The 27,885-nt window shown below is 40.7% G+C and overlaps 1 protein-coding gene across 2 annotated transcripts in view; it reads left to right on the forward strand.

Moving 5' to 3' along the window:
- The window catches only part of TMEM135 (transmembrane protein 135), a 166,083-nt gene extending 148,605 nt beyond the window's left edge, over positions 1 to 17,478 (forward strand). For both annotated transcript variants that reach the window (XM_042862536.1, XM_042862537.1), the window contains 8 exons: positions 762 to 908; positions 3,121 to 3,190; positions 7,853 to 8,020; positions 10,393 to 10,456; positions 11,194 to 11,270; positions 12,903 to 13,001; positions 13,645 to 13,712; positions 15,178 to 17,478. In XM_042862536.1, coding sequence (XP_042718470.1) covers positions 762 to 908; positions 3,121 to 3,190; positions 7,853 to 8,020; positions 10,393 to 10,456; positions 11,194 to 11,270; positions 12,903 to 13,001; positions 13,645 to 13,712; positions 15,178 to 15,310 — 826 coding nt within the window. In that variant the 3' untranslated portion in view covers positions 15,311 to 17,478. The remainder of the gene's footprint in view (positions 1 to 761; positions 909 to 3,120; positions 3,191 to 7,852; positions 8,021 to 10,392; positions 10,457 to 11,193; positions 11,271 to 12,902; positions 13,002 to 13,644; positions 13,713 to 15,177) is intronic.
- Positions 17,479 to 27,885: the final 10,407 nt, after the last annotated feature.

Consider the following 27,885-nt stretch of genomic DNA (forward strand, 5'->3'; position numbering starts at 1 on the left):
TCTACGATAATGAATTCTGTACTCTAGAAATCTGGACACGAAACAATCCTGTGATGACCATCAGTGCTTTCTGAAATTATCAGTTTTCTAGGAGGTTCTGTCATAAAACAAAGATTGATACCTTCGCCACCCTCAAGAAAACTGCCAGAGGATTACTGACTTGGATTACAGTGCTAACTGTTAGGAAACAGTGCATTTTGCCATTGTGACCTCCTTTGCCCTTGATACCCAGTAACTCTACACCTGGGATGAACTGATTTTGTTGATAGAGTGAACTTCTGGGCATAGGAGAACTGAAGATGAAGCTGAGCACAACAAAATTGATGCTCTTGGTGAGAGCACAACAATTTGAAGATTTTACAAAATGTTATACAAAATTTATAAAAACATCTCAGTAGTTATCAACCTTTTTGTAACTCAGTTTGCTGGAGATAACCGAGACATTTCACACATAGTTTCCTTTTCTTATTTGATATTTTTCTTTCCTATGAGAGGTGGATTTCCCCCGTAATGTTTTTGTGCCTGGTTTTAAACAAAATCCTGACATCGCTTTTGTCTGTCGTCTGAAGTTTGTGTTGGTGGATTAGTCTTTTCCAAGGAGATACAAGTGTGGCACCTGTCTGTTTTTGCAGACCTGTGGATAACTTCAAGTTTGTCTTACGGACTTTTAGAGACTTTGTTTTAGAGACTTCAGAGACTTTGTATATATTTGAGTTATTTATGCAACTGTTGTTCTGTTTGTTTGTTTGTTTGTTTTCCAGATTCATTGTAGGGAAAGAAGAAATCCCCACTCATTCATTTTCACCTGAAGCAGCATTTTCAAAAACAGAGAGAAAAATGAAGCCCTGTGAAAAAATATCACAGCGAATGAACTTGTTGGCTCTAACAAAAAAGCTGATGGACAAAGTGTGAGTCAAAAGAAAGTAAAAGAGTAACAAAACAAAATGAATCACTCCTACTCAGCTTGTTTTAATGTTTAGATAGAGTGCATCTGACAATGTTTAATGATTCTTTTGCTTTGCATTTAAATGTTTTGCAATTCTTTTTTACCGGATAATCAATAGGAACAAGTTACGAACCCTAAGAAAAACAAAATTTAAGACCTGTTTGTCATAGCAGGGATTCAAAATAGCTTGCAGTGTGCAGCTGTCTAACAAGGCAGCGTAAGTTCAACCAGTTCTGCATGGTGGAGTGCAGTTTGCTTTTTCTGCAGCACTGGCCCATGGCGTGGTTTCAGCAGTGCTGGTAGTGATATTAAAGAAGGAAAAGTGCACAGCAGCTCTCCTTATTTAGGTCTCCTTAAGTTACCATCACATCATTTTTTGGGGGGGACCCACATCCCTGTATTCTAAGAACAGAATGTGTAGCACTTCCATGTCAGGAAAGTCCCAAGCAAAAGTGAATCTAAAACTGTTCTTTACATGAACCTGACACGAACAGGTGGATTAGCTAAGACAAGTTCTGTCCCTGTCTGCAGAATGCAATTTGCTGACCTTTAGAGTAACCATAAAGAGGTGATATGGGATGGCTTTTTAAGCTTTTGTAAAGAGAATGGAATAACAAATCGAGAGGACATCTGACCATATCACACCTGTGATTTCACTTCCACTGACTTCTTCAGGAGACTAGACCTTACCTACTGTTACACAGGAAAGAAATAAGTCTGTGAAGGGCAGTGTGTAGTGGCTTAGCTTATTTGCTCAGCTAATGAGCACATGTGAACTGGCCTGTATTACAGGGAGAATTCCCATGATTTCTTTATGCCTTTGAATTGAAAAATATGGGGAAAATCAGCAATGCCTTTTCAGACAAGATTGTATTAGTTAAAAAAAAAAAAAGACCTACAAAGAGAAGAAGCAGTGAGCTGTGTGCAGATTCCTCTAGCTGATTTGTTTATATCTGTTTTGTCTTAAATACTCCTTATTCATTTAGTTCATAGCTCTTCTGCTGTTTGCTAAGTACAAGGATCAAGGGACTGTGTGTGGAGAAGAGTATTTTTTCTTTAAGGTTTTGAATCTCCCTACTCAGGCATTCAGAAAACTTCCAGTTTTCAGCCCTAATGCTCTCACAGCTTTCTCTTCCATATGGTTCTTTTCAATGTAATTGAGTCTAAATGCCCGTAACCTGATCACATTCTCATTACAATTTTTGCTACATAAACTGACCTCACAGATGATTTATGGCCATTAGACTTTATAGTACGTGATTCAAAACTTCCAAGATATTTGGCACAGTATATAAATTGTGTAATTTATTTTATATTAAAACTTAAATACTAGGCTATAGCAAAATGTAACACTCAAACACGGTATGATATTACTTCTTTATAATTCTACATTGTGCAGGACTAACAACTGCACAGTCTGGGAATCCCACCATCCCAAGCCAATCTTTCTTATACACTGAAGGTCAAATTTGCAGTTCGAAGTCAGAGCCACAAAACAACCTACAGAGTAGGTGAATTAGCCCAGAAGTGAAATGCTTGTAATTGGAAAATGTCTCATGGGATAACTCTGTGCATTGCTTGCATTTCTTTCCAATGAACCTTACAGTGCTATGAAAGATACGACAAGGTGAAATGGGAGGCACTGGCACAGGTTGTCCAGAGATGATGGAAGCCCTGTCCCTGGAGACACTCGAGGTCAGGCTGGATGGGGCTCTGAGCACCTGATGGAGCTGTAGGTTTCTCTGCTCTTTGCAGGGAGTTGGACTGGATGTCCTTTAAAGATCGCTTCCAGCTCAAACGATTCTATGATTCTGTGTAAGGCCACAGATAATTGGTGAAATATACAGGCAGACTGGAAAGAACCCTAGAGTTCTGTCTCATAGCTGCTCCCTGTTGCCCACAGCAGAAAATGTGTTGCTTAATTTTGTATTATAGGTGTAGCATGGCAAGAAAAGAGGTTGGATCAAAATAAATCTGCAGACACTTTTGCTGTACAACTAAAGTATTGTTTCTTTTTATAGCCTTTTTATGGCATCATAAAAGCTCACAGTGCCCTTCGATGGTGGGAAAATAACACTTTATGTATTCTTAAGCAAGAAAAATTTATGAAGTCTCCCATTGATCATACTGAAAACAGCTACAGGTTAATACGTGTTTCATTGTGCTTTTTGCAGGTGCAAACATGGCCCAAGGCATAGATGCTGTAAACACTATGAAGATAATTGCATCTCATATTGTATTAAAGTAAGTGCAGAAGTTAGATTGACAAACTGGCAAAGATGGGGTAAAATTCTTTGGTTGGAAAAAGCGTATACTTCGGAAATGAAAACGGAGCCTGTTACTCGTTCTTTCTCTATTGAAAATGTGACTAGCCTGAAAACACGTTTTCTCAATTTTGGATGGGGCAGAGGTTAAAGTTTTCTCATCTCACAGATTAGCTGAAGTGAATGAATAACACAGAATGTGTGGGAAAAATGGAGTGGCGAGAGGAACTGAACTATGTGATGCACTCTGCGGCTGAGCCCATTTGTGACTCCACCCTAAATAAAGCACCTGGAATGTGCTGCTTCGGCAGCACCATGCATACAGCTGTGGTGTTTGGCACACGAGGCTGGCTCTGGGCTCAGTCCCCCGTTCATTTATTTTAATGGCTCAGAGTAATGAGAGATTGCTCCCAGTTGCTGCGCACAGGAAGAGCTGGCCATGCCCAGTGGCAGAATTCGTCCTCCTTTAGAGGAGTGCCGTGCAGGGGAAGCTGTTCTGGCTGGCGTTGGCTTGGCGCAGGTGGTACCACCTGCTGTGCCTTTTTTTAGGAGCTGGTAAGACTCCAAAAGATTTTGATCACTTAATAAATCTACTCATTTTTATTTATGCAGATGCAGAAAATGATTTGAGTGTTTTCAGTTGCTTCCGATGCGTTCTGCTTACTTTTACCAAATTTGTTAGAATTTGCCCATGTTGAATGATGTGGCATTTTATCTTTTCTTCTGGCCCACAAGGTAGTAGTAAATTTATCAAAGCTTCAGTATAAAATGGTCTTGCTCAGGGACAGGAACCAGAAGGCAGTGGATTACCTCCATACGTTTTTTGCTTAATAATTGACTATACAAGCTAGAAATTTGTAACACATTTCCTGTTGGTGGCACCCACACACAGCCAGCATGGTAAGTCAGTATCACATGCACAAACATCTAAATAATGCCCACTTTCCTAAGGTCTTTTGGTTCCTGACAGCGGTATCTGTGAAGTGCTGCAGGTTTGGTAGTTGGATAGGTTTGTGACACTTTGCTGCTTCAAATTAGATTTTTGTTCTCAACCTCTTACCACTGTCTCAGTCCACATGTGATCTCATTCATGGGCTGTGCCTTTTCTTTAGGGTGTAACATCTTGGGGACAGACTTTGCTCTTGCTTTTTGTGTTCAGTGCCTTGCCCAGTGAATTTGCTATTCAAGGTCTCCTGGATACCTTTGTCCCCCATCTCCTAAGAGCTTGAATTGGTCAGCATCCTTTGGGTACTCTGTTTTCCCCAGAGACATCAGTGTCTGGCCCACAGCATGAATGTCCAACACTACAGTGACGTTTATATTCAAAACAACAGAAGTGATGTTATGGGTTGGTCTGGTTGCATTTCCAGATGTCTGCTGATGTAACATCTCCTACTGTGCATCTGTTTTAAAGGATGCCTTGCTAACTTCAGCATGCTTCACTTTTACATAAAGCACTGGTTTTCATTACATATGCATATTTATAGTAATTAGCTTTTAACTGCTGCTAAACCAGACTTTCTGAGTTTTTTTTTTAATTAATGTTTCCAAATTCTTAAGCAGTTTAGTAATCTCAGACAAAATCCTTACGCATTCTGTGCTGCATGTTAGCAGTATCTGAGTATACATCCGTAAGTATCCTCATAACCTTATTTTATTTTAGAAGCACAGCTAGAGCAAAAGAAGAGATTTCTATTAAAGTACTACTTATAGAATTGACACCCTTTTCTCTGTGAAAAAACTGAATCTAGTGGAAAATGTGTTTGTGATTTCATAAGTACAAAGAGAGGTAATTTTAAGGCAAGAGAGCGGCATGGCTGAACCGAGACCTGCAGGTCATCAAACTGAAGAGCAAGAAGAAAATACACAGGCATGGAAGCAAGGATGGGTAACCTGGGATGAGTATATAAGGCTGCTGCTAGGCTGTGTAGGGATGGAGTCAGGAAGGCCCAACTGCAACTGGACTTGGGAAGGGGCACAAAGAAGGATGAGAAATTCTTCTATGGGTACATCAACTGGAAAAAGAATGTCCAGGAGGGTGACCCCTCTGTAGTAAGCAACACTGGCAGGCTGGTAACAACAGACAAGGATGAGCTTTTGTAAATGCTTGAAGAGTGTGGCAGGCTACTGGAGACAGCTGAACAACATTTTTCTGTGTGACTCCTGTTGATCACAGCGAGGAAGGCTTAGCCTAAAGCAGTGGTCTTGTTGTCTCTTCTCTATCAGTGCTGCTGATGAAAACAGGTGGCTCACACAAGATCTTTGATCATAGAATCACAGAATGGCTTGAGTTGGAAGGAACCTAAACTTCCAACTTGAGTTGGAAGGAACCCAGTTCCAACCCCTGCTGTGGGCTGGTTGGCCCCATCAGCTCAGGCTGCCCAACATGGCCTTGAACACCTCCAGGGATGGGGCACCACAGCTCTCTGGGCAGCTGTGCCAGGGTCTCACCACTCTCTGAGTAAAGAATTTCCTCTTAACAACTAACCTAAATCTTCCCTCTTAAATCGTTCCACAGCCGTTGTGAAAAGGGAAGTCACCCTCCCTCCTACTTGTAAGCTCCCTTCAGTTAATGGAAGGCACAGTTATTTCTCCAGAGCCTTCACTTCTCCAGGCTGAGCATGCCCAGCTCCCCCAGTCTCTCTTCACAGGAGAGATGCTCCAGCCCTCTGATGGTCTTTTTGGTCCTTGTCTCAACCTGTTTCCTGAATTGAGGACTCCCGAAGTTTCACTGTACTGCTACATCTAACTGACCTCAGTCACAACTTTAAATTGCTGTGGAGAAATGGCTTGTAGCAGAGTTTACTTCTCTCATTTAAGTTTATCATGGTTTCCTGCAAATACTTTACTGTTTTCTACCTCTATTGTATGAGGTCTTTTTAGGGAAAAGTAGCAATACTATGCATTAGTCTAAAATGTAATACTTCTGTGACTCTGGAAAACACCTGTAAATATGTGCTGTGATTTAATCAGCTAAACAGAAAGAGTTTGTGCACTATGTATGATGCTTTCTTGTGCATCAAAACTAAGCCTTAATGCTGAAGCTCAGCACTGCTCATAAAATGGCAAATATAATTGACTGCCAGCTGGCACTGAGGTATCTCTTAACACACTGTTCTTTTCCCTGCCTGAATGGTCTTTCCTACAGCTGGGAAAAAATTCTTACCTGATTGTTGTGTGTTCTCTTGTTAGGGCTTTGATCATAACTGGTATTTTTAGGACTTTCTTTTTATATAATGGTACCTGGTATTGTAAACATTTTTTTGTGCTAGAGGACAAGCGCTGTGTACTTTACAGAAGAGTACTTCTTTGTTGATGGTATGAATTTATGTTCATCTTAATTTTGACATTTTAAGGATACAAAATTCACAATGCACTTAAAACTCTGCCTGCTGTACATACCTTTCAGTAGGCATTTTCATTATAGGACTGCAAAACACTGGGTTGGTAGCACAGTACAATTTACACACCTTTAAAAGTAGCAGAGGAAGAAATGGAAAATTTTCATGTGTGGTTATTGGATCCACTGGATGACACAAAATAGTTTCTTTCACTTGATTCCTGTAAACCACTTTCTGAGTAGCAGCTCAGTGAGAGTAATTGTTTCAAGAAGTTTACTGCTGAATGTTTAACCAGAATAAAGTTTTATGAGCTTGATGATGCATTAGAAAGTTCTGCAGGAGGCAAAGATGTTTTGAGTTTCTGAGCTGGAAAGGTTGCTCAATCCAAGTTTCTTCTGGTTATAACTGTCTCTGGGGTTATCTCAGACATCCAAAAAATGGGCTGCAGAAATTATGAGCATTGAGTGCTGCCTGATTTGCGAATGATGAGTGCACAGCATTCTTATAATTTTCAGATGAGGTATCCACCAACCAAACAACGGATAAATTTTATTCAAAACTCTCGTAGAAGTTCAGCCATCGGGTAAAAATGATGATAGAAAGCATGGGAGGAAGTTACAAGAGATGGGGGAAAAGGATTTGTAGAGAAATAGCATAGTTTTGTGATATAAAATAGCAGATCTATGTCTAAGGTGAAACAGCAAGAAAAAATAATTTGAGCTGACATTATTCTTTTGCAATAGCTCTGTACAAAATTTCCTGTCCAGGTTTGGCCTTGATCTTACTGCAGAGCTCACTGAGGCTCCGGTTTGGTTGAGGAAAAGTACATGAGCTTGTGCCAAGCCATTGGGGTCAGATTCTAATTCTCCCACTTTCTGAAATTTATTTTGTGTGGACTTTTTACTGCTTTAGTGCATTCTCAAGACATTTGAGTGTAGAAGTGCTGTTTTCCCATTACTTTCCTCTGTGTATCCATTTGTGGTTAAAAGCCAGTCAGTAACATGGAAAGGAAACCACCAGGATTATTTGAAGGGACAGAATTTTAGAGCAGAAGACAAATAGAGTTTGCCTTTTGAGGCCTTTGAGGTATTCATAGAAATTAAAAGAGAGTCACTTGTTTATTACTTTATTGCTTTTGTTGCTAGGGAATCATGAAAACAAAACTGAAGATGGGAATGCATTTTATGTAGAATACGCAGAATGAGTTTTAAACTGCTCAATGTCAAAAAAAAAAAAGTACTTCTGTAGACATTCTTGGTTTTCCTTCTTCTGAAGTTGTGATTTCTTCCCATTTCCTCTAGGGTTTCATTAGGATGTTTAGCATTGGTTACCTGATCCAGTGCTGCCTTCGGATCCCATCTACCTTCCGGCATCTGTTTACAAAGCCATCCCGGCTACTTTCACTCTTCTACAACAAGGAAAATTTCCAGCTTGGAGCTTTTCTGGGATCTTTTGTCAGTATATACAAAGTAAGCTTAAAACATGTGGAGTGACAATTGCCATGTGTTCTATTTTGCTTCTCAGAATATCAGGGAGATACTTTTCTATAACTGGCACTGGTTTCTACAGAACGGCACTGGCAATTCTAGTATTCTGGTCATCAAATTGTAAACAGCAAATTAGTCTTCCATTCATTCTGTTTTTTGTTTTTTATGTGTGTGTCGCTTCTGAATAAACCGGATAGATTTTGCAGCTTGGTATTGATATCATGAGATTGGAGGTACTTCAGAAAAAGTGAATTCAGATTCCAAAGGGAATTTGTGTTATGGAAACACAATGTAGTGCAGTGACTGCAGTAGCAGCATTGCTGCCAAAGAGAAGCCATTTGCAGATTTTTTGGCTCAAATACATGGAACCCTTACTTGATGCTGAGTAGAAGGAGCTTGCACAACATATATCATGCACAGCTAAAGAGGCACTTGGAGATGAACCCCTCTGCACCGTTAGAAGATGACAGATTGTGAACTGATATATATTCATTCAGCATTGGTGAAGTTAATTGATTTATGTGCATTCATGTCAAGCAGGATGTGAACAAGCCAAGGGAGAGGTTGTGGCAAAGCATGCTTCTGAAGTTGTTTTTGCACCTTTATGTTGTTAATCACATGTGCAATTTTTCAACTGCCACTTTACTCGTGCTCTGAAGTTAAGACAATTCCGTGTTATTCATGGTGAACATTATTAACTGGAAATTAAATGAAAACCAAGCCTTACTTGTAAGCAAAACAGAATCTTACTTGAATTGCCATTGGATTGAGACACCAGAATTTTTAAGATTTAAAATTGTAATGGCAAAGTGCAAATGGGCTATTCAGACTATCTGAAAATCAGATTTTTACTCCAATTTTACTAAAAGTGCCTTTGGGGAATAAAAGCATTTAAATTACGAAAGTTGAAGTGATTTTCACTTATTTTAAAACCTCCAACTACAAAGTTAGTTTGGTTCTATGAGTATTCATTTCATGAGACTGACACAATCTGACCTTTATTTGTTATTTATTAAGTAGGTGCTTTCTGTTACTGTTCACATTCCATAATTTATATTGATTTGGATTGCATTACGTTTTTCTTACAGTTTCAGATAAACTCATAGGGCTGTAGAGATCCTAATCACTGCAAAAAATTGGATCCTGATGCATTTTGAACCTTTGGGCAGATTGAAATGCCTTTGTAGAGCTGCAGTAGCTGTTAATATTTTGTGTCCCCCTTTCTATAAATTATTGCCAGCAAACATGATTTTATAGAAAATAAATCAGCTGTGTCAGCCTCATTTCCCTTTTTAAATAAGATTACAAGTTTGATTAGTAAAGTTGACTGTCATAATTCAATTTTGGAACAGTGTAGACATTTTCTTCTGAATTTTTTTCATTTCAATGTTTTTTCAAGACTTTGAAATAACACAGTGAATTCACCTGAGGGCCACCAAGATGATTTGAGGATGGGGTCATTTGATGTGAAAGGAAAGACTGGGAAAACTGGGTCTTAATCTGGATAAAAAAATGGCTCATGGGACATCTTACTGCTATTTACACCTCATGGAGGGTGCAGAGAAGACAGAGACACACTGCGTTTGGAGTTGTGCAGTAACAGGATAAAAGGAGATGGACACAAGATGAAATGCATGAGATTCTGATGAGATATAAGGAAATTTTAAAAGGTTGCCTGGTGAGGCTGTATGGCCTCCATGTTTGGAGACACTCAGAACTTAATTGGATGATGAGTTCTTGAGCAATTTGCTTTAATTAGATCTGGACAGTAGACTAGATGATCTCCAAAGGTCTCTTTCAAAATGAATTATTCCTTGGTTCCATGAAAAGCACATGTTAGATGGGTGAAGAGGCTGACATTCATCTCAAATTAGACATCAGCAGACTATCATACAGAACTGTGTACTGTTGTCCCAGAGCCATCAGCACTGGAGCTGGCCTTACAGTCAAGTCTCGAGCCATTTGGAAGCAAATAGATTTGCCAGGGATAAAATTTGGCAGCAAAGTATGGATTTCCCAAAATGTTAAAAAAAAAATACAGAGGATATTACGGACTTCTCATGGGAAAGAGTCAAGACAGCTACAGCGAAGGAAGGTGCTCAGTTCAAAATTAGCTTTACTTTTCGCACATGAATTAGATTGGTATTCAAACTATTGCTCTGCTCTGCGATTCTGAAGGAAACAGTAACACTGAACAACTAAAACACTTCAAGTGGTGTGGATTATGGGTGTTAGGACACCATACTCTTAATCCATGCTATACGTTGTATTACTAGTTTATAGCAGGATATCTCCAGTCTGTGCATCCCAAAGCAGAATGCCTGTGGCTCATCCTGCTGTCTGTTCACCTGCAGGGTACAAGCTGCTTCCTGCGCTGGGTACGGAACCTAGATGATGAGCTTCACGCGCTTGTAGCTGGTGAGTCCACTGTAAGAAAGCTGCATGGGCTCTGCTGGGCTTTTGCAAGTATTTGTCTTGCTCACAGTTGAATGTCTATCTCCCGTTCCCCTTCCAGAGTTAGATGATAAAAGTAGGACTGTATACATTAATGTTGTGTCAGTAGTGTTTGAAATACGAAAACACGCAGTCGTGTTTGAAGTGTTTTCAAATATAGGCTTGCATTAAAATTGTAAGGTAGATTCAGTCAAACACTTTCTGTTTATTATGTTCAGCTTCTTGGTCAATAAATTATTGTATGCACAGATGTAAATTTAGCCTTTATTTTCCAAGTGTTTTGATGTGAGGTTTCAATACTGCCTCTTCCATATGTGATGGAATACACATTTGAAAGGATGGGCTCCGCTGGATCCAAAGAAGGACCCCTTTCCAGTGAAATCTGTGTAGTGTTGGAGGACCTTACCTCTTATTTATGCACCAATAGGTGTATCTACCTTGTAGATCCTCAGAGGTCTCTCTTGTTTGTGGGATGGAGGAGGAGATTTGAGCCTGTGCGCCTGATGATTGAATGACAACTGAATTTCAGGGTTTTTGTTGTTGCTTTACTGGCACAAACCATATTTTGATGGGCAGCACCAGAACGTCACTGATTTTTTTATTATTATTATTTTTTAGCAGTAGAAAGCATAATCTGTTGAGCTGATGTACTATGATTGCAACAGTAAATCACACTAATGCTTCTTTTCTAACTGTTGCAGGGTGTCTAGCTGGAATTTCTATGATGTTCTACAAAAGTACTACTATCTCTATGTATCTGGCATCCAAACTAGTAGAGGTAAGATGCTGTCGTCATAACAGAGCTCTTTATTTCAGCTTCATTGAGCTTCATAGGCTTTGTCAGCATATTCCAGCGTAATCCAGAATTGAGTATGGAGGCTGTGTTTTCTTAGGTGTGTACCAAGAGGCAGTGCCATTCTGTGGTCTCATTTCCTTCTCGTGTTTCATTTTAAATGTTCTTTATCCACTGCTCTTCGTGGACATTTGCCACAATTTTTGTTCATCTGCTTTCTTTGTAGTTCTTTGCTTTGTAGCTTTTGCACATTTTTAAATCTGAAAGTTCCAAGAATGTGGATTTCGTCTCTTCTGCTAGAAACATAAATCAGAACTAGCCTTTAATTGCAGATTTATTGCCAAGAGCTACGGCTCAACTTCCTGCCTTTGTTCCATAATTTTGGCATTCAGATATGTGAGATAACTCAAAATAGCTTAGGTTTTAGTCTATAGCTGAAGTTGTTTGTCAGTATACTTCAACTGATTGAATTCCTGGCATTGCAGAGATCTTTGTTCTATTTACCATTTGACTAATTTGAATTATTTCTATGAAGTTGTTAAAATTGGGAGTGGAGGAAAGAAAGAATTAAGGAGGTTTGTAGAATTCTGTATGTTGATTATACTTTGCTAACAAAGTATAATCATTTTCATTTCTTACTGTGACTTTTCCATAATAGCAGGACGTTGCCGCAGTTGTTTCTCCAGCAGCACCACTGGAATAATTTGACAGCATTCTCTTGTTATGCTTCATCTCCAAATCACAAAGCTTTCTTCTGCAAATATCAAGGGCCTCGTTCCTTACCAGTATTTATCCACCACCATTAATTGTGCTGAATTTGTTTAAAGAATATAAAAAGAAGAAATTTTTTATTCTTTTAGACACAAGATTAAACACAAAAAGAGAAGTTCTGCTCTGCTTATGCTTTTTCCCCCTAATCCTAGATCAGGCTTCTGAAAGGAGTTCACACAGTGGTTATATAAAAGCAACTCTGAGTTGTCCGTATTGATTCTTTTGGAACATCAATTGGAAAAGGAAAAAAACAACAACACCATAACAATAGTATCTTGTATTGCTGATAGTTTTCTCTGGACTTTGAGACACTGTGGCTGCAGTGCTGTGTGCTCTTTTTTTGTTTTTGAACTACTTTTATCGTCTTATGCAAGCCAAGGGTAACTGACCAAAGAGGCGTGTGCTGCTTTGGAAGGTCAAGCTGTGCTCAGGAAAATAAACTCTACATGTTTTCTCAGAAATAAAAGTATGTGATTTCAAGCTGTTTAAGAACAGTGAATATTCACTTTGTTGGAATACTTATTGCATTATTCTTTTGCTTTTCTCAATTGCAGAATTTATCCTAGCAAGCTTTGCTTTTATTTTTCTCTTTCTAAGATCTGTACAGCTCTTTTAGCACTCCCAGCTGTTGCTAAGTCCTGTTCTATGTGTTTGTGGCCACACATTCTGTTGGTCATCGATAACTTCTGTAAGCTAGTTCAATTGGTGTCACATTTGTGACCATGTATGAAAATATAACAGCATGAGTTAGAAATGCTGGCATATTCTGAAAATGTAAAACAAAGCAAATGTAAAAGGTGACTTTTCTTTTTTTTTTCATTCCAAGTATTCTGTTTATTTTTACAGACAATATACTTCAAAGGCATTGAAGCAGGGAAGGTTCCCTATTTTCCTCATGCAGACAGCGTCATCTATGCCATTTCTACATCAATATGCTTTCAGGCAGTAAGTATGTTGTCTTCTGATAGAATATGAAGTTCTTCTAGTTTAACAGAAATGTCAAATGGAATGAGAACCATCAGCATACAGTGCAAAGATGTGATTTGGCAACATGTTGTGGATCCTACAACCTATTTTTGAGTGTCACTGTGGGAAGATCATTTCTACAACTCGCATTTCTGATATGTGTATAACTATGTTACACAGAGCACTAAATTCTTTGGAAAATATCTCAAAACACTTTAACATAGGGTCTTTCATAAGTGTGTGGAAGGACCATTACTCAAGCAGGGGAACAATATGTCATAATATTTTATGTTTCTTTTTAATTAACTGGAGGTTTTCCCTGTCAGCTAACTTGAAATGAAGTTGCCCATTTGCAAGAATCTGCAAAAATTAGCAGTGTTGAAGTTTTACATTTGAAACAAGCTGTAGTTACCCTCTTTTCCCCCTTCCAAGTCAATTATGTACCCTCATCTTCAGCCCCTTTTCTGGATGCATCAACTATAAAAGCTCCTTTTCAGCGTTACCCAAATTACTCTACACTTTTCCATTTCCTTATTGATTCCTGGATTTGGCAATATAATGGATGAGCGCAGGCTTCCCCTGTCCAGCCACAACTGGCTCTTACAGATTATTCTCCTTGTAGGCTGTCATGGAAGTTCAGAACCTGAGACCTTCATACTGGAAATTCCTTTTACGACTAACAAAGGGCAGGTATGCAATCAGAGTATTTTACAGCTTTCTTAAACATACCATTGATCACATTCAACTTTTGTGTCATTCTCTGTCAACAGCATAGCTGTAGCAGTACATTTGGGCTTAGTTCCTGAGCACTTACTTTGCTTTTCAGGCAGCTTCCAGTCCACTTGATGCTTTTGACTGTTGGTTTAGTCTAATGACAGGAGCAAAGACTGAAATCTGGTTAAGATTCTTCAGCAGATGAGAATGTAACCAGAGGGCTTTTTATCTTTAGTTTCACTTGGAAAGGTGGAATGCTTTCAGGTTTCTGTGGAAATGAAGAATCCTGTAAACAAATAGAGAAGCTGATGAAATTACTTACTACAGTAACTTACAGCTTGATATTACTATGTGTTTGAAAGTATTGATAGAAAATTTCTGAGTATTTCTTAAGGATGCTTTGAATATTTGATAGTTGTTTTATGGAACATCTATTTCAGTTGGAAAATGATATTTTTCATTGAAAACTAATGAATAATTTACACTGATTTTAACCATGAATTTACATTGCATTATCTTAAAATGCTTATCTTTTAAAATAGATTTTGCTGTAATTATAAAAGTACAGTTTGGTGAAGTGTGCATTATTACGTGGGCACACTATATGGCAGAAGCAAAGCATCAAAACTGTGCTAAGAGCAGTTTATGAATGGGACTATAAAAGGTAACGTCTTGATAATACTGGGAGTTTCTGTCAGTCCTTTGGATACGACCTACTTAACTGAGGGGCAGCACTGAGAGGAGGCTCTCCTTCTGTCTAGACTGTAAAAATAGAAGAGAGATCATTCCCTGGGGCGTGTTGAACCTACACACCCCAGCACACAGCATGCTGTTAGCTGGATGTCAGGTGACTTAACACACTGCTGGACATTGTGGGAAGCTCTCTGAGGATGCCTGGAAGCAATCCACAGGCAACCTCTGAGGCTGTGCAAACATGATGTGGGAGATGATGTCAGTGCAGATGTCCAGCTTTGGCTGTATTTTTCTCTCTTGTGCTAATCCTAAGATTGTTTTAGTTGACAGAGAAGAGGGAATAGTAATTCTGCTCATTTACTTCACCCAAAGCAGATGTCTGTAATAATAATTTTGACACTCTCTATAGAGGCAGTTTATTTTGACATTTCATAGGTCATTCATTCAATGGATTTGAAGAGTAAAGAGATGAAAATAACAGCCATTAAATTGTTATCCAGACTTAGGCATGGCCAGACCTTGCTCTGCTGCAGTGGGAAAGACTGTAGTGTATTTGTTTGGACTTTTTTTTGTGGAGTTAAAAGTAGAAAGGAGCTCTCTCCTTTCCGCTTTTACACAAGTCATGTTTTATGAAGCATAATTACACAAAGCACTAGTCATCAGGTCTGTCAAATGTTGGTGGGTTGGCTTTTTTTTTGTATAAATAAATGAATGATCTGCTCACTCTCTCATGTCTGTGCTTTCTCAGGTTTGCTTTGATGAACAGGAAAGTTTTGGATGTATTCGGTACTGAAGCATCCAGGAACTTCAAGGATTTCACACCTAAGCTTGACCCAAGATACACTGTTGTACCACCAGAGCTACCTCTGGAGCTGTCATGAAAATTATAGTATACCTTGTCATTGAATGTGACCAGCGTTTTGTCCTGAAAAGTTGAATAACTTAACAGTAATGTATATGGAGGAGGGCTTTGGCTCCACTTCAGTGTTATTTCAATGAGAAATGCTTTTTACCAATCAAAAGTACTGGAGCTTTGTAGGAAGGTGTGGCTTAGTGATTAAGCCTCTTCCACGTACAGAACTGATTTCTGAGTTACTGTAGTTGGCTGACAACATGGTAGATTCCTGAATGAATTAAACAAATGAGTAATATATTTAGAGAAGTAAAACATACATAAAACTCAAATATGCATCATGATTTCAAGAATTTTATTCATACCAGTAGAATACTTGGTAAAACCGAAACTAATTTTGAAATTAGAAGGGAAAATGTATGGCATGGGTTAAGTCCAGAATTTCACCTGATCTTAAACCTATTGCAGTCTGGCGAAAACGTCTCCTTGGCTTTCCCAATTGATCGCTGTTTTATCTCAAAAGAGCCACTGCCCACTCATTATTTAAAAGGACAATATTTTTACAGAGCTGTGGTTGCAAAGTGAGGCATTCCTTAGTGAAAGAAAAAAAAGTGCTTTAGTGCAGAAATCACATTCCAGGGCTGTAAATCCCAGTGACGATACAGAAAACAGACAAGGAAAATAAAAAGGCAATACCAGCGACTTGTGCGTAAGGAACAGCAGGGTGTGGTGGTTTGCATTTGCCAAGTGGAAAATGACAAAACAGGCAGGGGAAGGAATGAAATGTTTCAGCCTCCGAGATGGTACTGGAAACAGCAGTTACAAAAATAAAAAGCCGAGAACAAAACAAAACAAAATCCTCCAAAATATACTAAAATTAAATGTTTATTTTTAAAGGCCTCAACATTGTCCCTTTAGATGGCATTGGCTTGTTTGTCAAGCAGCATGCCAGCCAGCATTTCCAGTGGCCTTTCGAAGGGAACTGACCTCTGAGGTTACATTGTTTTGATGATCATATTGATAGTGTTTTGTCCTTATATTTGGTGAAGAATGGCTTTCTACTGCCCATCACACAGCCGTAACTATGACAGTTACATTAAATCTGATACTGAACCCAATGCAAGTAAACACCTATTCAAATTCCATCTCATTTTTATCCTACGTATTTCTACATATACTAATTTGTGTTCTAAAGCAAGACCTTTACATGCTAATTACCTTTTTGTCTTTTTCTTTCCTAGACTCCATTCATGTGAATGGTGTTTGTTGCTCTAGAACTTAATGGAAAGTTGAACTATGTTTGCATTCAACTGAAAAGACATGTGGTAAGCCAGGGAGTAAAAGCTAAACTATGTTGCACGTATTTTAAGAAGAAAAAAAGAAGAAGAAATCAATGTTTCTGCTGAAAGTCTTTGTCAGATAATATGAACTGGATTAATTATTAGAACCTTTGTCTTGTAACGCTGTAATCCTACCCCAGAATTACGCATAATTCTCATTAATTTCATATTACTGAACAAAAAGTCATTTTATTGAATTTACAGAGATGTCAGGCAAATTGTACCAGTCTGAGCTTCTTCATCAGCTGTTGTATCAGTGATTCTCTATCACTGTTTCTTTAAAGCAGCAGTTGTCTGAGTTAGTGTGAATACAATTCTGCACGCCAGTTAATAAGCAATATTTTACTGCTGGAAATATTATTTTAAAATTCCTCAGAAGGAAATAAAACCTAATTCAACAAGAAGTTTAAAAGGATTGTAATAGGTTTGTAGTGTTTTTCCACTGGAATATGGTCTAAAGTATTTGACCGTGTAAAATCTGAGAAGTTATATATTTTAGGTAACACGTTAGAACTCACACTCTATCTTATGAATGCTTTCTGGTATATATAACTATATGCTGTTCTCAAACTTCAAAATATTTTATAAATGGATTAATTTTCTTCACTGGAATGATAATTGTGATTGTTTCTCTATTTGAGTTTAAAAAAATAAAAATCCAAGTCCTACATCTCAGCAGCTAAAAGTTTTGTCTTAAGTTTTCTTGCTTCCAAAATTCAGTCCTTGTTTTATTTTCATGTAATATAAGAAACAAAATAAATTATTTTTATTCAAATCAAATATATGTAAGAAAAAAAAAAAAAAAGTAAAGTCCTAATGTTTTTCCCAATAATAAAGAGTTGCTGCTTGAAAAAAAGTGACTTTTTCTTTATGTTGTTGTTAAGGTAACTGAAATCACGAGCGAAGTGGTGAGTACTCTGATTAAGGAATGCTGGGCATGTGACCAAGCCTTTATATTATATGTTTAGAAAACAAAGCCCTGACACAGTGGAAGTGAAGAGGTAATGCAAAACCAGTTCAGCTGATAGCTTCAGCGCTGCACTTTCATGTTTAATTGGGAAAGATTGGAAAAAATGATTGACACCGTTTAACCTTTCTTTTCTAAACAGAGGAAACCACATAACCCGTCCTCGAGGTGGAGAAGGGCTGCATGCCTCCAGCTGTTAGCTGCTGTGTAGTTGGCTGGTTGTGACTGAACCAGCAATGTTCCTTCCCTCTTGGTGGGGCACAGCTATTGATTGATTTATTTTTATCATGTGATGAATATCTGTCTGATCACCTCCAACATCTTGCAGAAGAAGTTGATTTTGCAGAGGAATTCTGGAGAAGAGTCACTCAAGAGGTGGTGAGAATGAGGACCATCAGTAAACATTGAAAAGATGTGATTATGTTGTGTTATCTATACTTTGCAGAAGTCCTTTTCATTGTAATTCCTACTTCGATGGATGGATACTCATTACTATTCTTTGCCTGCCAACTTTCAGCAGACTTTTGTGCCATGTGAGATTGCTTCCATTGCAAACTTCTGTCACTTTTTATAGTCCTTGCTGGAGGTGATGCTGGCATCTGAGATCCACTAAAGAAGAGAAATTCTATTATAGAATCATATTCATTCTGAAAACTACTGCAAGTTTGCAAGATTTATGTGCTATAGATGCTTCCACCAGTGGATGTTTTGTCTTTTCAGAGGTCTACTAATAAAAGCAAAGAGTAGGTAAAAATGGCACATTTTTGTACATAATTCCATCACAGCTCATGAGGAAAGGAAGTAAAATATCAGAACTTTTTCAGTACAGGTGGATCGATTTCACTGCTGAAGGTAAAAGTTTGAGCCACCTTGCATTCCCTCATACCTGGGTCTGCAGGACAGTCTCAAAGTCATGGCCTGCAGGAGGCATCTCTCCTGGTAAGGCTATTCTTAGAAAATAGTATGTTTTCTGTTGTGTGGTTCAGAAGCCTTATGTTCCCATGGTATCATTTCTCCACCTTGACTGTAACCAAGATGCTTTCCATAACACGGACAATCTTGTTTTCCTACGAGCTTCCTGCAGTCCTTCATATGCGGAGCTTTTTATCCTTTCTGGTCTCAGCTGTGGGACACTTCTGAGAACTGCCAGTAAAATTCAATTCTCAGAAGGCCCGTTGGGTTGTTCCTGTTCTCCTGTGAGCGTTTGCTTCCTTTTGCCCTCGCCACCATGTTCTTGTTTTTTCAGGAAGTGGGAAGGGTTGCATTTCGGATGCTCACTGACATCCCAGACAGCGATGTGTGGCTTGAGCTCACCTATGCTTGGGGAATGAAACATTCAGGACAGCCTGTGCGGGGATATTTCAATTTCATTTAGTCACGTTGAAATGGGCTTGTGCCACCTGGGACATAGCACTCACCTTTTGCAGCTGCTAGATTTTGTCCTTCTGTAACCATCAGATATGAGACTCAGTTTTACCAACAGGCTTCCCTGAACACAGCAGGGAACAAATGTGAATTAGCACCCACTTTGATCCAAGGGATTTTTTTTTAATCCTGACACAGTCCAGGGAGTTTTTCGCTTGCAAATTAAAACAGAACGAGGTCAGAAGAATTTTAAATGTTAATTCTATGCTTTGCCCATGGTGGAAGAAGCTGATTTGAAGGTCTGCCGGGTGATTAATCTTCCCAGCCCATGGAATCCAGTCAGTATTTTCCCCTTCAACTTCCATAGCAGAGACATGGCAATCATAGAAGCATTAAAGTTGGAAAAGACCTCTAAGATCATCTAGTCCACCCATTCTCCACCATGCCCACTAACCACGTCCCTCAGTGTCACACTTTCACAGCTCTTGAACTCCTCCAGGGATGGCAATTCCACCACCTCCTTGGGCAGCCTATACCAATGCATTACCTCTCTTTCAGAGCAGAATGTCCTGATATCCAACATGAAAATGCTGCTGTGGCCATCAGAGTGGGCGCTAACAGGGGTGTTCCGAGGTTTGCCCAAAGGTCACAAGAAACCTGGTCACATAGGGCCGAGGCCAAAAGCAAGGGATGTTTCTGTGTTCTGAAAGCTGATTTCCTCTTATAAAGTCAAGAAATGCCTTCCCACTTCAAGCAACAAAAGTTTTTGTCCTAGGGAAAAAGGGGAGCTTGGGCTGGGCTAAAACAGAGCTGTGAGAGTCCCACGTCAAAACTCTGCTGCTTGCACTGTCTTAGCACACACGTAAATAAAGTCCTGTACGATCCAGAAATGATGTTTTGCTCATTGTCTATCACACATTAAAAAAAAAAAGAGGTATTTCCAGCCCTGGCAGCTTGTGATTATATTCCCAAATGTCTGTAACTGTCTTATGCTGAGATGTTGTTACATCTCCTTGGACACATAAAAACATAATGTAAACAGCGTGAAGTCCTTGCAGACTGCAGTCGCAGGTTCTCCCGTCTGGTGGTCACAGCCTGGTTGGGTGGGATGGTTCAGCTATTGCATGGGCCACATGCACAGCATCCAGATTTCTGTTGGAGCTTCACAGAATTCATTCACACGTCACAGTTCATGTCGGATTATGACTACTACCACTGTGGTGTTTGCTTTTCTGTTGACTTCCAAGAGGGAACAAAGTGGAGGCTTTCATTTATTGCCTCAGTATGCCTCAGTACTGCATAGATACCATGTAAAACAGGGATAAGGCCCCAGGTCCACCACAGCTGCTGTGGCAGCCTGGGCAGGGGACACCTTCAGTTCACCACAGCCCCGCCACTACCGGGGCCATCAGGCCTTGCTCTGGATCAGTGTTCCTGTTGTTTTAGGAAATCAGGCATATTTTCACCAACCGTATCTTCACATTGTTCCTGCAAAAGTTGTCTCTTAGAATCACGGAATTATTAAGGTTTGAAAAGACCAATAAGACCCTCTCAAGTCCAAGCTTTCCTATGCCCTTACCTATTCCTCCTTGTGTTCCTGGTACCCAGCCCTGAGCAATGCTGCATTAGCCCCGTCACACTGGGCATACTGTTTCCCCAAGAATGGCGGACACTCCAGGCATCCTGGTTGGAATTTCTAGGCTACATGAATCCTGTGAAATACTACATACTCCTGTAGGAGGGCTCTGGTATTTTGCACAAAGCTGATCTAGGCCTTTTGGCTACAGACTAATTGCAGATAATTAGTAAAGCACCTTTCCTCATTACCCAGCACTTTCCATCAGACAAGGTGGCTCTGTGGTCAGGGTGATATGGAGTGGGCCTTTGCTCGATTGCATTTGGAACAAGACTACCAAGTTATTTGACAATTTCTGTTGGGGCTGCCATGTCAAGTGTTCTTCTGCGATGGAATTATTGAACTTTGCCTTGACTGGATCTCTGAATGCATGGCCTTGATCTCCCAGGCAACATATCATGGATGATGCATGCTCTAAAACAGTTCACCTGAGTCCTGTGCCAGCAAGGAGCTATCCTAAAGATCAACACCTTTAGCTTGCTGAAGCTAAACCTGAAGTCACAACATGCAGTGAAGTGTAACCCCAAAGGCAAAGGAGTGCTGTTTATGTAGGAGTTATGAGAGAAGTGGAAAACGTGGTATATAATAGCCCTTGAAAAGTCTTCTTCACGCAGGCTTATTAGGAGAAAAGGCCATCAACTTCCATATGTGCTCTTTTCTGAATGAGACCAGCAGCAAAACCTTCATCTACAGTCAGCTGAGATTGAGGCAGGAAACTAGAGGCCCATGAGAACAAACTCCAGATCATTTGGCCACTCAACACCACTTTTCTTCAGACATTTTGGGATCTTTTTTTTCAAGGAGGTCCTGGAGTGACCCAGGCCCGGGCTGATTAGATCAGTCTCAGCAAACTGTCCGGAGCCAGATCAGCACTTGCATCAGACAAGCCCAATGGCCTCCTGCAATTTGCAATTTGTACCACGAAGAACAAAGAGGCACTGATGAAAGCCTCTCACTTTGATAGTGTTGCTCACATGGTAGCCTGCCTGGGAGCATGGCTCCATGCAGTCTCGGCTGATCAGCTGCTTTGCGAGCACAATATAGGGCTTCACTTTGCAGCTCCAAGGAACAGAGGGAAGCCAAAAATTAAAGTTGGCAGTGCTCCTGCTGGAAGCTTTATGCTTAAGTCTTGCTCACCCCAGCAAGAGTTCCTGTTCATCTCACCTTCACCCTCATGGCTCTTCAAACCCAACAGGTAACATGCAGCCTCTGAAGACTGTAGGTGACTGTGCTCCAGGGCACACAAAATCCCACCAACACCCATCAAGTCAAATTCAACCTTCTTGCTCAGCTGGGAGCAGTGGCAGTGTCACTGCCTTTCTCAGCCAAGGGTGTGCTTGACCCAAATGCTGGCTTTGATCCGTGTGTAGACGTTGCTCCAGCAATCATAATACCACACTCAGCATGGGATTAATTTTTGATTCCATGACTGGTTTGAAATTATTTTGCTTTAATAAGTTTGAGTGGGAGGAGAATATTCTTACGGAAACGAGAATGAGTCCAAATAAAACTGTGTAGCAATGCAAAGTAATTTTCCTGGGAGCTTATGTGAGTTGAGGGCAGACTTGTAATCTCTATCTCAACTTAGATTCTCAGAGTAAATGTTTTTTTAGGCTCCTTATCCTCGAGGGTTTCTACCTAAGTCACATTGAAAGTAACGCCTTCTATTTATTTTCATTGAAAATACATCAGATACAAAGAGCACAATAATGGTCTTTGACAGAGCAAATTCTCAGCTACAAAACACTATGTTTTAATAGTTACCTGTGCATTATTGCCAGTGATGAACAAGAACCTCCATGCTGTGTATGTTACCACTGCTGAAACGGACCACCCACCACCTCACTGTGCTCACATCCAGTGCTTGGTTTCACAAACGTTCAGCAAGTATTGAATGTCAGAAGGTGAAATTTTTTCTGCATGGAGAAATTCGGTGACACACCTTTGCCTCATACACACTTCTATGTCAGACTCCATTTTGTCAGACAGTTCCTCTGCTGCCATCTGTTGCACAAAAACAAAACGTGTCAGAATGATGCTAGGAAGGTTCAACATCTATTGCTATCTGACCAACATTTACCTCTGACATAATGGGCCAACAATAAAATAGGAGACATTACTTTTGGAGCAGCCCTCATATAAGGAAGTAGCGACCTGCTGCTTGCTATGCTGAGATATACTGCCCAAGGCTTGGCATTTGGAATGCCTTATGCCATCACATAGTAAAAAGACCTCCTTCCACTCCTGTCTTCTCTCTCCTACAGCAAGTGAGAGCATAAATTGGACTCCCAGAGAATTTAGGAGTCTAATTCACTCCTTGTGCTGTTTCAGTCTCAAATCATGACCATTATTCAACACTCTTTCTTTCTAACTTGCCTTTGGTGTGCCATTTTCTGATGATCTTCTGCTCTACTGGTGCTACTGCACAGATTTCCTTAGCTGCGCAGGTGCTAAGCAGCCTCCCAGCTTCTGCACACACATGGGACAAGGGTGTTCCTTGGCCTCTGCCAGGCCTTCAGCACACCCAGGAGATGCAGACAGTCCATGAGGAACAGCATCTGGCCCTTGTGCCCTTCCAGACATCTCCCAGGGCCTGCTGCCCATATACTGCTTACTCTCAGCCAATGGACACCAAGGAGCTTGCTAATGACTTAGCACCAAGAACACACCAAGCAATGTCCCCTGGCACCCTTCAGTTTGTGGTGCGAATGCACAAGGAGGAACAGGACTTCATGCAAGCCCAAAACTGATGTTGGGCCAATCCTGCATTCACTGCAGATCTGAAAGCAGCAATTAAACCATAGATTTCCTTATGATTTAGAGGTTTAATTCCTGATGGGACTTGTCACATCACCACTTTGTCCCTTTGTTCTCACAGGAAGTTTCTGATTCCAGTCATTGCTTACTGCTGTTGCAAGGGAGGAAAGTGAGTCATGGTGTTTCCTATTGGCCTGATGAGATACGCAGAGGAACGACCTGCAGTGGGCTCTGCCCAGACAGCCCTGCGCCTGGCAGAGATCAGGCAGAGAGCTTTCAGATTCATTAGTACGACTGCAAATTTATTGCTCGTACCAGGAACAGACAGAAATATGTTTCCCCTGTGAGCAATCACTCTGGGAGGGAGCAACGCTGCTTTGTCAGAGATCGGGATCAGGCAGGGCCATACGCACTTTATAGCTTTCACCTCTGTAATTTATTGTAGGGACAAAGCAGGGGAGGAAAACGGATGCGTGCAGAACAAAGATGGATGTGACCTTTCCTCTCACTCACCCCTCTGCATGCTTTCTGGGATCATTTCCATTTTCCAGGGGTTGTTCAGCCCATCCAGAGGACACACTGCAGTGGCTGAGCACCTGGGCCTGCTGCCATTTTGGCTTCTCCAGCTCCCCTCCCCTCCCCTACCATACCCTTCCCTCTTCTCTTGTAAACTGTCCAGTTCCTCCTTGTGCAGGAGCACATGAAGTAGAGGAAATGCTGTTCTGCAAGTTTAATTTTAGTGGGTGCTGCAGGCTCTGAGGTCACACAGGAAAAAGTGGAGAACCAAATTAAGGGAAAGATGGGAGCATGCACCAGATCTAAGGGTGGGAATATATGAATGTGGCTCTGTCTTTTCAGCCACCACTGCATCTGAGAAATTGCACTGGCACAGGCTGCCCAGGGAGGTGATGGAGTCAATGTAACTGGGAGTGATCAAGAAGTGTGGAGATGTGGCACCGAGGGATATGGTTAGTGGGCATGGTAGGGGTGGGCTGATTGTTGGACTAGGTGATCTTTTAGTGGTCTTTTCCACCCTTAATGACTCTGTGATCTTTCTTATCCTTTAAAAGGTGGATCCTTATCTTTCCATCCTCCAGATGGAAGGACTGAATAAATAAAATTCCATGTTAAGACTCAGTTGCTCATATTCTTGAGTCATTTGCAACCTGCTGGCTCTGTAATTTTCATGAACATGACAGCCAGCCCTGCTTTCTGCTAGGGATACCCCCATGGAAGGTGACAGCTCCTTACTGCCTGCAGGGCTCAGATGTTGAGGCAAAAAATACCTCTGCATCAATAAGCACATTTGCAGAGCTCCTCACCCAGGAATGCTTCACATCCCTAATTGCCCTGATGCCATGAGATGACTTATCCATATATAAATACACACAGAGGCATACATGCACATAACAGATGCCTACAGTGCAGGGAAGAGACATTCAGGATTTTGCTTAGCTCTGCTTCATATCAATTAATGTGATGCTCCTGTGAGAAGGGACGTTTTCTTTTTAATCAAAGCAGGATTATAAAGGAAGCACATTTTTAATAGAAATGAAGTGTGTATATATTTCTCTCCCACCTACACTTTATAAAATTCTGTACCACTGAGTATGAATACCAATCTTTTTTTCTGGTGAGGGTATGAATTTTTATTCAAAATTAAGCATAGAAAATAAAAGTTACAGCTAGCAGCATGTTGTCTCTGCCAAGGAAACTGTGTCCAAGACTCATTTCTTGCACCAATGCACGAAACACTCATCCTGCATTGATGCTGTGTCTAATTCCTATCCCTCCTCAGCAACTCTTCCTGGGCAAGGAGTTTTTGTACCTTCTACATCATACCTAGGAGCAAGGTGGAAGAAGACACTGGGAAGTGTCTGTGGCATTCAGTGCTGTCTCTGCCTCTTTCAGAACAATATGGTTGACAACTGGAAATGCTTCTCTTTGTAGTATTGCAGAGGAGGGAGGAACAGTAAAAAACAGTGGAAACAGCTGACAGAAAAGAAAGAGAAATAGAGCCATCCATTGCTCTCTGTGTTTGGAGGACAAGACTAGACAGGCCAGAAATAAGCAGGCTTGCTGGTGAGGGAAGGGGGAAAAACAGGAGAGACAAACTGTATTTGAGTGCCAAAGGGTTTGGACATATGTTCTTAGCCTTAAAGCTGAGACAAACCAAACCCTGCAAGGAATCTTTTTTTTTTTTTTTTTAAATCACTGAATAGCGAGATTAAAAACCAATATGGTGTGGAAATAATTGGGAAGATATTATTTCCTGGTTCCTGTGGGAACGTGAGCAGGGATACCCTGTGCCAGTTGCTGTCAGCAGCAGCTATTCTGAGAAGACCCCAAGTACCAGATTACAGCAGCCCAGGCTGGGAGGGCACGGACTGCAAGAGCAGCTGATCCCAGTTGTCCCAATTAGTTTGCTACTGGTGTCATCACTCTGCTCCTTAGCCTGCAGGTGAAAAGGAAGCAACCTAAGTTACACCCTCCAGTATTTGGGAAATGCTACATCCTGCCAAAAAGCAGAAAGGCTTCAGCTTGCATGTCTTGGAGTACGGGTGTTGCTGTTCCTTGGATTGGCTTTGTGTACTCAAAATTCTGCTCTGTGAAGATTCACTGAAGAAACGCTCCTCCTCAGCAGTGGGGGGGAGGACCGTGGAGGAGAGCATCTCCACATGTATTCAGATCTGGTGAGGCCGTACCTCAAGTACTGTGTTCTGTTTTGGGCCCCTTACTACAAGAAAGACATGGAGGCCATGGAGTGTGTCCAGAGAAGAGCAACAGAACTGTGAGGGGTCTGTAGCACAAGTCTTATGGGGAATGGCTGAGAAATTGGGATTGTTTGGTCTGGAGAAAAAGAAGAACCTTCCTGAGAGGAGGTTGTGGCAAGCTGGGAATCAGCCTGTTCTCCTAGGTAGCATCAATAGAACAAGAGGGAATGGCTTCAAGCTGCACCACAGGAGATTTTGGTTGGATGTCAGGAAACATTTCTTCTCTGAGAGTGGTAATGCATTGGCACAAGCTGTCCAGGGAGGTTGTGCAGTCACTGTCCCTGGAGGTGTTCAAGAGCCACATGGCACTGAGGAATACGGTTAGTGGGCATGGTATGGATGGGTTGATGATTGAAGCCAGATGATCTTAATGATCTTCCCAACCTTAATTATTCTATGATTCTATGATCTTACTGGGTCAACCCAGCTTGTCTACAGGGTCACAGGAATCTGCATGAACTTCTCTGACATGCCCCGTTTCTCATTCCTGTTCAGAAGATCTCCAAATGTCCTTTTGTCCATTTAATTTAATTTGTTTTATTACTGCAGAAATATATATTTTTAAAATCAGATTAATTAAAATGTGTATTATAGGTACATGGGCAAGCAGCAGCAGTGGATACGTTCACCTTGGAAAACAGAAGTGCTCTGGGTCCATAGCTGTCCATGTGCTGGCTTTGCTCTTTGTTCTCCCTTTCCTCCTGGGCTATTGCTGTGTTTCTTAGCTGAGAGGTCTACATCTCAAGTCGTTGGACAAGGGGAGAGGCTTTTGGGGAAAGAAGGAGGCAGGGAGGCTGATGTGTCAAAGAGGTAGCAACTCTACATGGTGTCAGAAAAATGCTTGCCAGGTCCCCTGTGTTCCTCACAGTGGGCTTCTCTCACACTGCTTCTGCAGTGTGAGAAAAAAAAGAAAAAGGTGGTCCCTGTTCTTCCTGTGAATGTACGAGAAGTCACATGGATTTTCTCCATAGTCCATCCTGTTTGTGAATTTTTGTGGCCTCCTCTCAATCCACCATTAGTCATGGTGAAGCAGCTCTTTTTCCAGTGGAAATGGAGGTTTTGAGGGGGTTTTGGACACATGACAGGTAAGCAGCAATAGGAGATAGTTGTCACGTGCAGAGTGCTACTTCTGGAAACTTTCTCTCCTCTTAGGCCAAATTTCTTAATCTTCCTTAATTCAGTGATTCTGAACTCCCATTTCCTCTTTATTCTGACTTCTGCATGGCATTTTTTTTCCACTTCTGCTTTCAAGCTCTCATATGAGTTTGGCCAAAACTGCTCAATGTCATTCTTTTATTTCCTCTTTCAAACAGTGCTCATCATATCCTGTCTGGCCCTGTGCATTCTAAAGGATACTCCATTTTAACTCCAAGTGTGTGGGTTTGGGATCAGAAAACAAGAGTCTTTTATTATGCAACTGTACAACAGAATGAGGCTCTAATGTCAAAAGGAATCACAGAACAATGTAGGCTGGAAGGGATGATGGGAAGTCATTTAGTCCAGCTCCCTGCACAGAGCAGGTCAGATGATGGCCATGAGATTTTGTCAGTATTAACAAATGACCCTCTTTATTCCTAGTTAGATTTTTCACTGTCTGATTGACTCCTTTACTTTAAAGTAGCTGATACCTACATGTGGAAATGGGTATTTCTGATCTCTGAGGGTGGGAGAAGAGCCATAGTTCAAGCAATGGTGTAGTCAAAGACAAAACACAGTTACTTCACCCACTTTTCACTGCTTGGTCTGATAGAGATGAGTTCCCCT

Source organism: Lagopus leucura, unplaced genomic scaffold (assembly GCF_019238085.1).
Source record: "Lagopus leucura isolate 7727_CA_CO unplaced genomic scaffold, USGS_WTPT01 Super-Scaffold_702, whole genome shotgun sequence".
Lineage (NCBI taxonomy): Eukaryota > Metazoa > Chordata > Aves > Galliformes > Phasianidae > Lagopus > Lagopus leucura.